The sequence below is a fragment of the Drosophila takahashii genome, chromosome 3L, assembly GCF_030179915.1.
Source record: "Drosophila takahashii strain IR98-3 E-12201 chromosome 3L, DtakHiC1v2, whole genome shotgun sequence".
Lineage (NCBI taxonomy): Eukaryota > Metazoa > Arthropoda > Insecta > Diptera > Drosophilidae > Drosophila > Drosophila takahashii.
The window spans coordinates 13,139,414-13,155,454 of NC_091680.1; the positions used below are offsets into that span (position 1 = coordinate 13,139,414).

Here is a 16,041-nt window from a genome sequence, read left to right on the forward strand (position 1 = left end):
TATGATAAGATACATTCGTTTTTGATTAAACATATTTTGAGGTTTAGTTCTTAGCAGGAAAAGTGATAAGATTATAGAATAAAATATAGATAATATTCACAACTAGAAAACGTTATACCCCCAGCTTTTACTATTAATAGGTATAACATGGAAACCATCCAAAATTTGGATTGTTTCCCATTGTTTTCCATAAAAGCGCGAACACCTCGTTCAGATAAGGCACTAGTATGTGGGAAACAGAACGTTGATCATGTCAGAAACCAAAGATCGCAAACTAAAGCACCTTTTCGACGGTAGCGAGTGGAATGTGTATGAACCGAATATATTAAATCTTGGAGTTGGTGCCCCAGGAACGGATCTCCTTAACGCCAACTGCGATAGCTTCAGGAGGGCCACTGATCATTGTCTGGTAAATAAATACCTTACGCAATCCGGTCTTTGAAATGACCTTTCCAGGTTCCCTTTTTTAGGAACGTGAAAAGCTGGAAAATCAGTCACTGATTTTCCAATATGGACCTACAAGTGGTACTTTTGAGGCTCGCCGAGAGATTTCCACCTATTTCACCGAAATGTTTGAGAGCCCCGTAAACTGGTAATCGTTGTGGTTTTGGTGGCTTCTGAACTTATCTCATTAACTTGGTGGTTTTGATTGTAGTGAGGATTTGATAATCACCACAGGAGCTTCCCATGGCCTTCACCTACTTTTGTCCACGATGATAGACTTTCAGGGTTTTGTATTCGTAGATGAGTACACCTATATGATTGCCCTGGATAGTATAAAGCACTTTAGCAGTCTCACAATAGTTCCCGTAAAGCTAAACGACGATGGCGTGGACCTAAAAGATCTTGAGGAGCAGGTTTCCAAACGTCGTTTTACTTCGGAGAAGAAGCCATTCTGGGGAATGTACTACACCATACCCACCTATCATAATCCCACGGGCATTCTATTCTCTCCAGGTATGTTTACTTGATGGGAAACCGATCAGATCATTAGAAATATTAATATTAAAAAAATATTTTATAGAGGTCTGTCGTGGAATTGTTCAGCTGGCCCGCAAGTTCGACTTCCTGGTGGCTTGCGATGATGTGTATAATATCCTTCACTATGGCGAGAAGCCCACCAACTGCCGTCTGATGTCCTATGATGATAGAAAGGATACAGACTTTGCAGGTCATGTTATTTCCAATGGCAGTTTCTCCAAGATTCTGGGTCCTGGCGTTCGCCTGGGCTGGCTGGAGGTTCCTCCGCGTCTTAAGCCAATCTTGGATGGAAGTGGCTTTGCCAGGAGCGGTGGATGCTTCAATAACTACACATCTGGAATTGTGGGAAGTCTCTTCGAGCTGAAGCTAGCTCAAAAGCAAATAGCTGTGTTTTACGAGGCCTACAAGGAGCGAATGCTGGCCACCACGCAGGTTCTTCGAGATGAGCTGCCCAAGAGCTGCAAGGTAGTCAGTCCCTCGGGCGGATACTTCATCTGGGTGCGAATCCCCGATCAACTCGATTCCCGAGAGTTCCTCAAGTACTGCCTGGGAAATCAGAAGATTTACTTTATCGAGGGCACCCGCTTTTCTGCGGATGGTCAAAGTGGCAAGCAATTCTTCCGGCTTTCCATCGCCTTCTATCCCAAAGAAAAGCTGGTGGACGGAGCTAAAAGACTCTGCCAGGCGCTAAAGGATTACATAGCCAACCAATAGATCCCCCACGGCGTATCTTAATATGGCAAAATATTTTTTATTACTGTGGTTAACTGCTATCGTACTTTAAATATGACTTATAAAGATGTGACTTGGCACTAAACTACTTATCAAGACGTTATCTACTACATAAAGAAATATATGATATACAAACACTTGTTGTACAGATTCTTGGGCATGATGCTTAAAAATATCACAAATCTGATAAATTCTATACAAATACACAACAAATAGTTCGGAGTAGAAGAAGTTTACACATGTACAGCAACTGTATCTGTATCCCTAGTTGCATCTGCATCTGTATCTTGTCATTTGTGCTGCGCTGCGAATGTCTACAGATTTCAATATCTTTCGATTGCTCATAATACTTTCGCTTGAATTGGAATGCCCGCTGGCGGATTTAGGTAAACGATATTCTGACTACTCGGAGAATGTAAGCACGATCTCCTTGAGCGAGGTATATGTGCCGATTACCAGGCCCAGGATGCCCACAATGATGAGCACAAAGTTGCCTGTAAGGATTCTTGGTTAGTAAATTTTTTTGGGAATTTTCAGAGGAATACTCACTCAACACTAGCCAGGCCTTTCCGATTCCCTTGGTCTGGTACCAATGCGTGCAGATCTGGATGAGAGCTGGGAAAGCTAATCCCAAAGCAGACAGACACAGAGCTCCAAACAGCGAGATGAACAGCTCCAGGTTGGGAATAGCCACGGCCAAGAGGACTAATGAGAAGATATAATAATAATTAATTACTGTTAAGAAAGTTTTCGAAAATTAAATTGTATATTAAGAGTTAAGAAGTATTAAAATCCTTTTTAAAGTTTATAATTATTTTTAAAATATTGTAAATCGTTAAAAAAGTTTGTTTATATTTTGTATTATTTTTTAGTTACTAAGAGGTTGAATTTTACTAATGATCAAAAATACGATCTTAAAAAATATATAAATATATAAAATCCTCTTAAAATGTTTTTGTAAGTCTTGAAAATTAGCAAATAAATTTCTTGATTAACAGATTAGTTAAACCTAATATATTGTAGAAAAAGGTTTGCTAACATATTGTAAAACTGAAACTTACAGGTGACTAGGACCAAGCCAGTTCGCACTGCATACTCCCAGAACAGGGCATTTCGCTGGGCGCCCAGACGCTTGGCCACATAATCGTTCCAGGTAATATCGATGGCCACATAACAGGCCAGTCCGTGGGTAATATAGATGGCAAAGGCCAGCATGCCCTTGACGCACATGGAGAGACTGAAAGAAGATTCCTCCTTATATTACTAGACAATCAGGAGGCTATCGATGGGTAGACCTACACTTCATGCTCTGGCATATTCAGAGTAATGGAACCCAGCACCGCGGATCCGTAGTTGAGATAGCCAAAGAGGCCCATGCCCACGTAGAGGAAGACAATGAGCACCATGGACACGTTGAGGACACCACAGCTGCCACCGAACTTCTGCGGGGTCTTCATCTCGTTCTCCAGCGGAAGGATTACGCCAATGGCCTCCAGGGCAAACAGGACAGTGCCGAAGAAGAGCGGGAAGTTCGAGGGCTTTCCGAAGGCATCCTTGCCCTCCGTGGTCACGGGCTCCCGGAAGATGTAGTAGCAGATAATGCCGAAGGAGACCATGGTAATGGCGTTGGCCAATGTGGAGAACGGAGCCAGATACTTCAGATTGCGCACCCAGTTGATCAGGATCAATGGCAGCAGGATGATGATCATGCAGAGTCGCACATCGATATTTGTATCCGCCACTGCATCCACAATGGACTTGATGTTGGAGGCCACAAAGACCACATATACGCAACAGGTGCCCAGTTGATAGATCAGCAGGAAAGTATTCACCACTGTGCCAATGTAAGGAGCAAAGAAGCGGAAGAATTTTGGTCCTTCGCCCATGGCTGTCTCTGCCACCATTGGATAGTTCATGCTGGGCATCTGTGATGAGGAAAACTCCATTAATATGGGATATTTAATTTAATTAATATTTAATAACCAACCTTCTTTCTGCGACACAGTTCATACTGAGCCTTGACCAGCTGATGAATGCAGAAGGTGCAAATAAATCCAATGACAATGGTGCCAATGGATCCCGTGATATAGCCGGAGTTACGGAAGGCGTTCGGCATGGCCAGGATACCAGTTCCCAGTGAACCCTTCAGCAAGTGGAAGAGAGTCTCCGAGTTACTGGAAAGGGTAAGATTTAATTTACTATCTACTTTTACACAAACTATCTTGAGATATTGCTTACGAGGTGGGATGCTCCACAGTGCGATGATGGTAGGGATTGTAGTCGGGATCCTTGGCCACAATGGCCTTGTTCTTCTGACCCTTCTCGGCCAGCTCCAATTTGTCCGCATGATCACTGACGTAAGCCGCATTGCTGTGTCCATTCTTAGTCATGACTAGAAAAAATAAATATAAATAGGGATTTGATGGATGGGTTACAAGATTGACTTTATATTAATTAAATTTCTAAATTAAAACTGTTCAAGAAGAACACTAATTGTCATAAATTTAAGAGTTTACGAGCTCTGTCAATGTCAATATGTAAATCTATCTAGAGCCGTAAATAATGATTTGTTATTTTAAACTTACAAGGGTGCAGTGCCGAACAATTGTAATCTTAAGTACAGGCCACTTGAGCCTGACCATAAATGTAGTTCTCACACTGTACAAAGGGTCGCCTTGCGGGAGGCCGTTGATAAGGTTCTCGCTCAGGCAAACAGATGTGGTCTCTGCGTAGACCATAGATAAGTATATCATAAGATTTTCATGTTAGCTACGTAAGCAAAGACTTAATGAAATAAAATCAGTTTCTATACAGAGCTCAAACGTGAAGGTTGTTTTCCTTATTACAGGAATCCCTATCATTTTGGTCATTCGAGCCTTTGATTCCTTGCGGAACAATTGGCCAGACTACTCTGCAGTTTTCCCCCACCAGTGGTAAGAGACTCAGAGATATTCTGCACCTTAAAGATTCTGTCAAGTGCTAGACACTTGCAGCTACAGGTTGCAAACAGATTCACACGATTGTTTTCCCCCACCAGAGGTAAGAGACAAAAGTGTTGAACAAAATAAAAGCAAAAAGACAAATAAAGAGTCTTTTTTGTTTTTAAGCACCTTAAAGATTCTGTTTTTAACAGCTACAGGTTGCTAAAGTCGGTAGGGCGTTTCCGAGGCCTTAACATCGGATTAATATATAGAAAAATATAGTGATTCATATATATTAAAACCAATAAGTTGGTAAGGCGTGTCCGTGGCCAAAACAGCGGATATAAAAAAATATAAAATTTTGTGAAAAGTGCATTAAAAATAAAATTGCCCACAAAAAAAACATTTGCAAAAAGTGCCTAATTGCAAATGATATACTCTTGTATTGGAAAAAAAAAAATCCACAAGAGAAAATTGCGCAAAATCCAAAAATTTGGAAAAATAAGGGTGAAAAGTGCCTACAAATGCTATAAAGCCAAGAAGCTATAAAGCATAAAATTGAAAAATCCGACTAAATAAAAATATTATTATTAAAGAAAAAGTGCACAATAAATAATAATATTACCATTAGCATTGACTATGGTTAACAAGAGCCTGCAATATAAATGTAAATATTGTAAAAGGGCCTTGAATTGAATCGCAATTAAGCGTTCAACTCCATTAATTTGGATTATGGGAAAATATACACCATTGGGCAAATAGCCTGCAGATGCAATATTGCATTTTAACATCCCGAAACTGGGATAAATATAATACATCAAGCTACCGAGAGGACGATCTCGGCACCATAACTTAATTTCATTTTGGAAGGAAGAAGACTTGCTGGCTGACCGCAGGACCTGGACACCAAGGGAAGTCGTCGCCAAAATCGTCGCTACAAGAACGTCGTCGACAACATCTTTGAAAAAACGCTATCGTCATCAATGGGCTAAGTCAACGTGATCAACAGATAAGTTCGATATGAGTAACTGATATAGTTGTAAAAAGCACGATGTCGATGTCCGATATTAGTTATTTTAGTGCAAAGGTGGCCTTCTTAGAGAAAGTCGAGCAATTAAACAAATATCTCGATGAGACAGTAAATAATTTGAGTGGCTGCAAGGATTCTCTTAACATAAGAAGAAATAAGATTAACTATTTAGCTACAAATTTGTTTAATGTGGTGGAACAGGCTAGATGTTATTTTGAACGCAAAGAATTTGAACGCATTATTGATGAATTGGAGTTCGATGTTCAAAATATAGTAACGGTCATAAAGAAAAGATTCCGCACTGAAGGATATTGTCCTTGGGTTCTTAGGGAAGAAGAGTTTCTTACCCTGCCAGAGAAACAGTTTTCAAATTACCTCGATGAATTAATTTGTTGTAATGAATTCAAACAAAAAGAGAATACATTAGAATCAAATCAAATAGATTCACAAACTGTATTATCGAGTCCATTAAAAGAGAAAGAGTTAGGTAGCTTAACGATTTCTAAAGAAATAGAGGATAAAGAAATACACTGCTGTAATATTCCGCCGGCAGGACCTCACTTTGAAGGTGAGGTTATTTTTAGTTCACCATCCGTGTTACTTGAAGTAAATGACGTTCTTACAACCGTTCATTTAGTAGAAGAAGAGTCAATAGACTTAGAATTAATAAATGGAAGTCCTATGACAGTTAGGATTTGCAACGCATACTTTCGGGCCAAGTTATATAATTACAAATTTGTGAAGCAAAGTAGTAGCTATTTAAAAATGATTTGGTGCCCAATAAAACTATGTCTGTTTAATTATACGGTAAATGTTAAACGGTTAAAGAATGAAAAAGAATACATGAAAAGGTATCATGTTAAAATTAAAGATTTAATAATTAATGATTATACATTTGGTAATAAAATCCAAGACCGTTGCAGGGTGTCTAAACATATAAAATAAAAAGCAAATACAATATATCGAATTAAATATACAGTCCACTAATTTCATATTTGCATTGTTAACAAAAATAATCTAAGTAATTATAACCCCTACACCGCATCTTGCCGCCCTTGGCAGAATGTTCAAGAAGAACACTAATTGTCATAAATTTAAGAGTTTACGAGCTCTGTCAATGTCAATATGTAAATCTATCTAGAGCCGTAAATAATGATCTGTTATTTTAAACTTACAAGGGTGCAGTGCCGAACAATTGTAATCTTAAGTACAGGCCACTTGAGCCTGACCATAAATATAGTTCTCACACTGTACAAAGGGTCGCCTTGCGGGAGGCCGTTGATAAGGTTCTCGCTCAGGCAAACAGATGTGGTCTCTGCGTAGACCATAGATAAGTATATCATAAGATTTTCATGTTAGCTACGTAAGCAAAGACTTAATGAAATAAAATCAGTTTCTATACAGAGCTCAAACGTGAAGGTTGTTTTCCTTATTACAGGAATCCCTTACAAAAACTAATAAATATATCACATTCATTGCAATTAGTACCCAAATTAAATGTCAACAAATGTCTAGACATTTAAAATAAATATAAATAAAACGTTGATATCTCTAATATGTTTCTGCATACTATAAGTTCTAAACGAAAAAATAAAGACTCTTTTTATTAAAATGTGATTATTTTAGGTGTCCAAATAAATATTTAAATACATACTAAACATTAACTACTTCTATTTTATTTAAAAAGAATTTTCAGTTTTTATAATAATATAAAAAAACGCTTTCTGTTTCACGTTTTACTGCTGTAGGCTATATTTGTTCTTAGTATCACGTGTTTTTTAGGATTAATAAAATAAATAGCCCTTCTTGATATTAATGAACAACTTATTATATTTGTTATAAATTTTTATTTGTTTGTAATCAAAAATCATCTTGTTTATTTTTTTAAGCAAATCGCCTATTTATTTAAAATGCTCATTAAAGAATTGCCTTTAAAAGCAATATTCATCGGTGACTCCCCGCAATCTATAGATAAATCTACTTTAGCATCCGTATCTGCATCTGCATCTGCATTTGTGGCGCAACAAGTGCGTGATGTGCACGGTGCACGGTGCTCTGAAAATAGTCTGTGCCGCTGACATATTTCTAAATTGAATGCAGACCTCGACAATGTCAAGTTCAGTGCCAGCGAAGCGTTGCCCCGATTCAAATGCGAATGCCTCGTGTCTGTTTCCCTACGAATTTTAGGGTATTACCGAGTACCTGGCATTCCGTGCACTCTTCTGAGACGTGCTAAAATAGAACGAAACGAAACGAAACAACAAAGGCCAATTTTAGTGTCAGTTGACTGTAGAATCGGACTTTGTTGTCCGCCCCAAATCGCTACGCCTCCTTTTGTCGCCATATCTCAGCCCCTGCTTAATTAGAAAATATGTATTCGTGTGACAACGGGCAATTTGAGACTTTACGGCTTCCAGTTAAGATAATCTGATCTGCCCGAGAGATATGGAAATTTTGGCAAATTACGGCAAGTTTTCCGGATCTCAGTCTTGGTTTTACGAGCGTGCCTCTTGCAATTGCCGTCATGACAATATCTGCAGATCAGATCTGTTATGATATGATATGTGCAAGCCGGGGCTCGGTTCTTCTGCCTATACTCGTAAACCACCCAGACCTGATCTATAACCTGAATGACTCTCTGCATAATCTCAAGTACGGCGGCTTTTCTGTACCACTTACAAAGTCTGAGATATGCGGAAGTTATTAACCGATCTCCGGGGAGCTCTTGACAGTGATTATACTAAATTGACTTTTGGGAACGCATGAGTAATAGCTGTACATGGGAAAAACTATTCAAATAATTTATTTATGAGTGGCGTAATGGGTTAGTTGCATACCTAATGATTCTATGGGAAACTCTGAGTCTTTTAGGGCTACTATAAAACTTTATAGAATAGCTTTCGTAAAAGTAAAATATTTCTAGAGAAAAGCTATAAGAATCTTTTAATTATCTCATAAAACATTTTCAGCTTTCAAATGTTTCTTGAAATGTCTCATCAATTTTTATACTTGATTTAATCTAACATTATCCCTATTTAATTTGGAAAATTGATAATGACAAATTTGTGACCTAATATTTTTTAATGGGAAATTCTTCAACCATTAAGCTACCATTTAGATAACTTTCTATTAGTCTAATTCCGGCTTTTGGTTTATAAGCCAAACGTATCATCACTAAAAATAGACAAAGGCTAAACGCCACCGCAAAACAGAATTCGCAGAAATAATTTCCATAATTTATTTCAACTACGGTCAAACAAAACAAACCCCTTTAGTTTGTTTTACTAATGAAGTGCAGGCGGTTTTAACTGGATTGGCATACCCGTTCGCATCGCGCTAATAAATTAATTTTATTTGACTCTGCCGATTTGCAATTTGCCAATTTGTTTTGACTTGCCCGCAAATGATTTACAAGGGCCTTTTCCTTTCTATTTGCCATCTTTTTTGCTTTGCTTTGTTTTTGCTTCTCATGCAGCTGTCTAAAAATATTTTTGAAAATTTTACTGAGCCAAGAATTCCCCATGAATCGCTTGACATTTTTCTCTTCACGTGAACGCCAGTTGAATATCAATTGAAAGCAGCACGCGACTCTCCCGGCATTTTTGTTTTGGTTTCTTGGCTTTTATTGTGTTATTATTTACTCACTGGTGTTGTGGGTTTTAGCCGTCTAGAGTCTAGACTCTCGCCAGTTAGCCAAGTTCAATGAGCCAGGCCATTCCGTTGGCCTTAGCTGTTTGCAGCACTTGACTCGCCGCCGCGGAATACAAATTTCAATTGTCAGCAGCGGAATCTTGGCTTGGCCCAAACAGCTTCTAACTGGCTGGCTTATACATAAAAGCCGTCGGCCTTGCTCCGCTTAATCACTTCATTTCGTTTTCGAAACTGGAGTTTTCAACTGCGTTTGACTTAGCCCCTCTGGCAGTGAATTTTGGAGTGGAAAAGTTCTTGGCACTCGCAACATTTCGAGCTGGTGGAAAAGTTTAGTTGTCCCACCGTTTTTCATGCTGTCAATGTGGTAGTGCAACTGCAACTGCCAGTTTTTAATGAAATTTTCCACGCAAAGCGATAATTAATTAAATGTAAGGCAGGGAGGAAAACGAGTGAAGTTAAAATAATTCGATTTTTTTTACAGAGAAAATTTTATTTTGTAAAGTTGGATTAATTTAAGTTGTCATTAATTAATTTATTAAGTTTAAATCAGAAATTTAATGCTCGTATTGAAGTTAAAGTAATAAATATATATTTTTTAATTTTGAGAAAATTATTTGGCGCTCTAATGGTTGGGAGTGCAATAAAATAAAATATCTAATAAAATATCTAAGCAAAAACGTATTTAAATGTTAGCCTATGAAGCAATAATAGTCGTTCTTAGCAACCATAAATATTCCTTAATTTTCCATCGACCATTAAATTATTTTTGAACTTACGTACAGGTAATTACAGTTTTTATGAAATAAAATTGGCAACTTCGAATTGGTAATCATCTTTAAGAATACCCCGCTGAATAAGCTTTTTCTTAAACACCATTCAGAGGTGTGCAAATGTCAGAGGAGTCACTGATCTATGTGTGGCAACACATCAGCTTGGCCAACCTGACGTATGAGTGATGTGGGCTGAAAGCTATGTTCTTTATCGTTTTATGCTACTTATCACAAAAGTTTCTTGCAAAATCAACAATAGTCAGTGGATTTGTAGCACTGTATTGTAAATATTGTTCAAAGACTTGAAATTATTTCACTGATGATTTATATCATTAAGATATAAATAACTGGCAATGTCTTTTATATGTAACTCTGAGACAATGGTTCTACTTCTTAAATGTTGTGAAAGGACTTGAAATTCTTGAAAAGAGAATCTTATCATAAGATACTCGAGATATTATCTTAAGATATAAATAGATATTATGATTGCGAGTAAATGTGTTTAAACCCTTTGCAAATATTTGAAATCGTCTGAGGTTCATATCTTGAAAAACAGTCTGCTCTTTAAACTTTTGGCGAGCTATTTTTGGTCCCTCGATCGATAATTTGCGTCAGGCGTTTGATGCGCGTCGCTGGCTAAATTTAACTGCAATTAATTGGGGGTTAGTTCACTTAGTTTAGCTAAACTGAACTCAACGATCTGTGCACTCATGCCCGACTTACTAATTTGTAAAAGTTGAGCGTCGCGACTTCCGCTGGCTAATTAGCCCGAAAATAAAACGACAAAACAAAAACATAAATATCTCACTTACCGTTGCTTACAAAACACTTTATTTTTTCTTCAACAGGAATGAACGCAGTTCTTTTTGTGTAATATCCAAACTCCTCCCAGGAAAATCGTTAAATAATCGAAAATTACCGGTGACAAATCTTTTGAACAACTGGCAATGAACCGAAACAAACACTCGTTGACAGGAACGACGAAAAATCAAAACATAAATCTAAATCAAGGCAGATCAACGCTAAACAGAACCCGTACCGCCGAACCGCGCACTTGTTATACCAGGCTACTATGTACTATACTATGCTATGATGTATGTATAGTTGGTCGGATCTGCGATGTGATCGTGTTGGCCGCGCGTTAACGACTAAATCAGACCCAACGTGGGTCACCAGTTTTAAGCATCGCGCGAAACGCTGAACGATACTCATACAGCGCGGCGATTTCCCACACAGACACTCCCGGCACACAGGGAAACATCTCGCACATTTGTCGAGTGTCGCAGAATCCCACTGGGATCGGTGGTTAGGGGGGTTTTTAAATGGTTGAAGGGGGTGATGGGTTACCTATCGCATCAATCTGATCTTAAAAGAAGGTTCGGCAGAACTTACTAGGGATCCTTAGAGCTGTGGGTCTGAGTTTTCCATATAAAATTGGTATTCTTTAGATCTTACATCATAAGTTTTTAATATTTTTAAATTTTTTGATCATATTTATTTACTTGATTTATCTCTGTCCTAGTTTCTTATATCCTTTTTTTCGATCTATAAAGAAATATAACAATCCGATAATGGTTTGGCCTCTTTCTAATCATATCCTTTATTTACAAAACTATTTAAAAAAATATTTACTAATTATTCTATACGGTTCCTAGAATTCCACACTAATTACTGGTCCAATAAGGTACAATTATATTTGTGTTAATAATTTGTCACAGTGGGAAATCGCCTTGTTTATTTCCCGTGTTCAGGTCCTAGGTGCCAGTAGTTTCTAGACTTGTAACACATTTAATATGTTTTTCTGTTTTAGAACTGGCTTAAACAGAATCCTACTTTTGTTTTCATTCCCAACTGTTTATCTGTTCACAACTTTGATGTAAACAATGTTCCTTCGATGGGAATAGGAATCTCTTCCTGAAGCAGCTTTCCCTGTTCCCAAACATCAACGTTTTATGACTGTCGCTCAACGTGTTTTCATGTAACCATCATCAAGGCCTGCGCTTCAGATGCTTCTGCCTCCTGCCTCCTGTCACCCCGCCCCGCCGACTCGCATCTCCATGATCTGTGGGCCACTTTTTCTGTCTTGGCCAAGAGACGTTGCCAAATATTTGGCCTGGGCATTGTCTGGCTTATGGCAAGACGGCAATGCGGCAAAAGAACCAGTAACCAGTAACAACTACTGTGTCCATTGCAGGCAGTGCAAGACACTTCGATCGGCTGGCAATTAACATGTTTTTTTCTTCGATCGATGGCTTAATGCACTTTCTCAGCGCCAGTTAACTGGTTTTGAAGGGGAGAGTGGGAGAGGGAGTGGATCGTTCTGCGACAGCCTGTTAACTTGGCCAAATGAAATTTCGATCGGTGGCCGCGTGCCTTCCTGCGTTTTATTAGTTCGCCTGCATTGCGCATACGCCGCATGTGCCTGGGAATTACCCAGTTATCCCTCAGTGGTGGTGCGCAGATCGGTTACCCGATACTCAGATATTGGGTATCAGTATCAGCAGAACCGGTTGCCATCTGGCTGCCGGCCTCTGACGTCGCCTTTCGTCTAGCCAATCTTGACTTTGGCTATGACGCTGGCTAAGCCCGAGATAATCTGGTTCCCAATTTGCCAACTTTATTTGCGCATTTCTTCTTTCGAATGACGTTGGAGAATCCACTCTAATGGCCTAACAGCTTGTTGGTTAAGTGATTTCGATCAATAAATGGCGATTATCAAACAAATTGTGTTAATTTTTCACCCGAACTGCCCGCAATTCGCACCTATCGGAATATAACATATAAAATATGAGTTAATATAAGCAAACATTGGTTTCTGATCTGACTAGGCTAATCGGTCGACCTAGGAAAAAACACCATGACGTTATGTTTTGGATGGGTACGAGGTGAAAACACCAATTTGATTGAGTAAATGAAAAAAAGCTTTCAGGTTTAAGCCTTTGCATTTAGATATCATTATGAAAATGACAAATTTCCAATCTGATCGGGCAAGGCAAACGCATTTGTGCTTAAATATAGAGATTGCGTTGTGATAATTGCATGCGAAATTCATCTGATTAGGTGTAAAAATACACAAAAGCACTCTGGTTGGCTTAAATTATATTTAATTTGTTGAGTATTGACGCTTACAGTGGGAATCAAAAGTATAACACAAACTTTGATTTAATGGATTTATTTTAAAGAATTTTTTTAAAATACATTTTAGTTACATAACATAAGAGAACTTACTGTAGAAAATATTTTTAATACCTAATACTTAAATAAGTACTTATTTTTAAGTTAAGTTTTAGTAATTCAAGTCTATAAAATTGTAGAATAATTTCTGAAGTAATTATTAAAAAAAGAAGAAGAATTTGTTTACATTATTTTTATTATAGCATACTATTTAGTTTCATATGTGATTTAATAGACAACATTTTCAATATTAAATCAGAATTTAATAAATTTAATGAATTTAATTTTTAACATTATTTTTTCCAGTGCAACGCAGAGCATCACATAATACGGGCAAGGGAAAATTGATTTCGCCCTGAACTTGCGCTGCCCTGTTTGGTGTCACTAAACAAAGAACACGTGCCGCTGGCCCGGCGATCTCCTCACCATTTGCCTTCCCATTCAGTAGACCATTTCCCTGTTGATCCGATGGTCACCCCCGTTGTCGAATGGTTCAGGTGGTCGACTGCCCTTTGGCCTCGCCAATTTCCCCGACTTTTACTTTCAGATTGAAATACAGCGTGTATGCAGAGCGGGTTCTGCCCACCCATATATCATGGAAGCGTGTAAATTTGTGGCGGCTCAATTGAAAAATTGCTTTGTTATTCTCAATTTGAGGCTCTAAACAGTTTTAGGCACTATGCGTTGGTTTAATCACGAAGAATTGCGCACCAAAGAGCGAAACCCATTTGGGACACCTCTGCGCCGCTGATGAGTGCTGATTTATTATTATTATATTGGGGTTGGCTCGGTTACACTCGTTTGCATCGCCTAAGGAAGTTCGAATTGAGGGTGACACAGTTTTTGGTGCTGCGTGCAGAGAGCTTACCATCGGGTAATCCGTGGATGCGATCGGTTCAGTTGGTCCCGGCTTGGTCAGGGTGAAAGGTTCGTGGTGCAAGGTCTGCGGTCTGCGCTTCTGCTCGACTTCTCATCTGCCATTTCAGCCATGTCGACGCCAGAAAACGTAAGTGGCTTCAAGTTTCGAATAGCTTTAGGCCTTAAATGTCCAACGTTGCCCTAGCAAAATTTCAGCAACCATATTTAAACCATTTTTTTCACGAAAATAAAGTTTTTTTCTTTGCTTCCTAAAGAAATAAATAACCAGTGATTGGTATAGTTTTTCATATAGAAAACAGTAAGATTTATCATTTATTGTTTAGTTTTATAAACAACATATTATATGAGAAAAACTATCCTAAATAAACTTATTATATCTCAAGATCTTTTCTTATAGTTAATTGTTTTTAATTTTCTTTTAAATCTTATCTTGAAAACTAAAAAACTAGATGATGCTATTTAAGGTTCCGGTTTTTGTCGCTTGTCTAAAAATAATCACTAGAGGGTTAAGTAGGTAAGCTTTTTAATTTTGGTAATCTCCGCTAGAAGCGCAAATGGAACCAAAAGAGAACTCCCCCTTATGTAGGGTTTATCTTGGCGATAAGAGCTTCAAGTACTGCGTGTGCACTGGCCTACAAGATCGCTGACATCTTTATCGGCCGACATATGTCGTCTGTCTCCGGTTTTTGGTCATTTCTCACGTTCTGCTGTCTGGGCCGCGACTGTGGAATTGCAATAAAAGAGTCGAAACTATAATAGTAACTCCACCCACCAACCCGTGAACCCCGATTCACCCCGGATTCAGGCGAATGTCTGACTCAATGTTAATGTTAATGTTCATGCTTATCCAGTGCCATTGCCAAGTGCGATTGCTTCACGGGGTGGGAGATCGGTGGAGATCGAGGGGCTGAGGCGGTACTCGAGCGAGTTCCGAGAGCTTTGGGATCGAGATAGAGGCTCACTTCACTGTCGACGGCTAACTTTTGTTTTAAATTGAACGTCTGGTCAGATTCGCGCTTTTATTCTGTCTCCGCCAATCGCTCTACAAACAACTCCGTCGCCGAACGCGGCGTATACACGATTTAATTGTTCTCGGTTCGATTTTTATTGGAATAATGACGTTAGCCGTGATTAGTGGATCGGGCACAGCCTGTGATACTGTAAGTGCCTCGTAAGCGTAATATATCCGAGAGTGTTTCCCGACTGATTACCCCGATTGCCGCAATCGATCCAGATTAACGTGGAATTCGGTTAGGGCCATCTAAAACAATTTGTGCAAAATTAAGTGTAAAATGTGAATAAATCAGAAATTAAAATTATAGAGGATATGTTATGGTTTAATTAGCTGATTATATAACAATTTATTTAGTCATCAAAATCCTAGAATTTCAGAGATTTATCCATAATTTGTTATAAGACATCCCAAAATGTATTTATAGTTTTTGAAAATTGTAAGAAACATTTTTAAAATAATATCTGTAAAAATTCTACAAATTCTAAAAATTCTCAAAAAATGTTCTACATATCCATAAAGTTCTACATATCCAATTCAGTTCTTGCCATATATGTATATATAGTAATAGATAGGCTGTGTTATTTTAACTATTCGCAATTATATTCTTAATATAGTAGTGTTTACTTCTGCTATCAGTACTCAACCATGAATGACTCTTAAAAAATACTCAAGACGTTTATGTCGGTTGTCAAAACAGTTAAAATTAATCGTAGAAGTACATATATTATATGTAGTATCAAAGATATTATTATCCGATTAGTAATCGATTACGGCGGAATTCGGTCGAGGCCTTCGAAATGCTCCCGTAAATCACAGATAAATCTCAGATAAATCAGAAATAAATCATTGAATATCAAAATAACACGTCAAAGTTCACACAATTCAATG

At 38.2% G+C, this 16,041-nt stretch overlaps 2 protein-coding genes across 3 annotated transcripts; one reads left to right on the forward strand and one right to left on the reverse strand.

The window, feature by feature from the left end:
- The first annotated feature begins 148 nt into the window (after positions 1–148).
- Positions 149–1,850, forward strand: LOC108056358 (uncharacterized). The gene is made up of 4 exons (XM_017140121.3): positions 149–409; positions 471–592; positions 656–957; positions 1,025–1,850. The coding sequence occupies exons 1-4, from the start codon at positions 251–253 to the stop codon at positions 1,693–1,695; spliced, it is 1,254 nt and encodes a 417-aa protein (XP_016995610.2). The 5' UTR covers positions 149–250; the 3' UTR covers positions 1,696–1,850.
- LOC108056357 (proton-coupled amino acid transporter-like protein CG1139) lies at positions 1,713–11,220 on the reverse strand. 2 transcript variants are annotated; one of them, XM_017140120.3, is made up of 7 exons: positions 10,898–11,220; positions 3,952–4,105; positions 3,701–3,887; positions 3,013–3,638; positions 2,775–2,950; positions 2,263–2,418; positions 1,713–2,207 (listed from the first exon to the last, which is right to left on the reverse strand). In XM_017140120.3, exons 2-7 carry the CDS (start codon positions 4,101–4,103, stop codon positions 2,116–2,118), a joined length of 1,389 nt encoding a protein of 462 aa, XP_016995609.1. In that variant the 5' UTR covers positions 4,104–4,105; positions 10,898–11,220; the 3' UTR covers positions 1,713–2,115. The 2 variants fall into 2 exon arrangements, with proteins under 2 accessions (XP_016995609.1, XP_070071350.1); XM_070215249.1 differs by lacking the exon at positions 10,898–11,220 and adding an exon at positions 9,310–9,589.
- Positions 11,221–16,041: the final 4,821 nt, after the last annotated feature.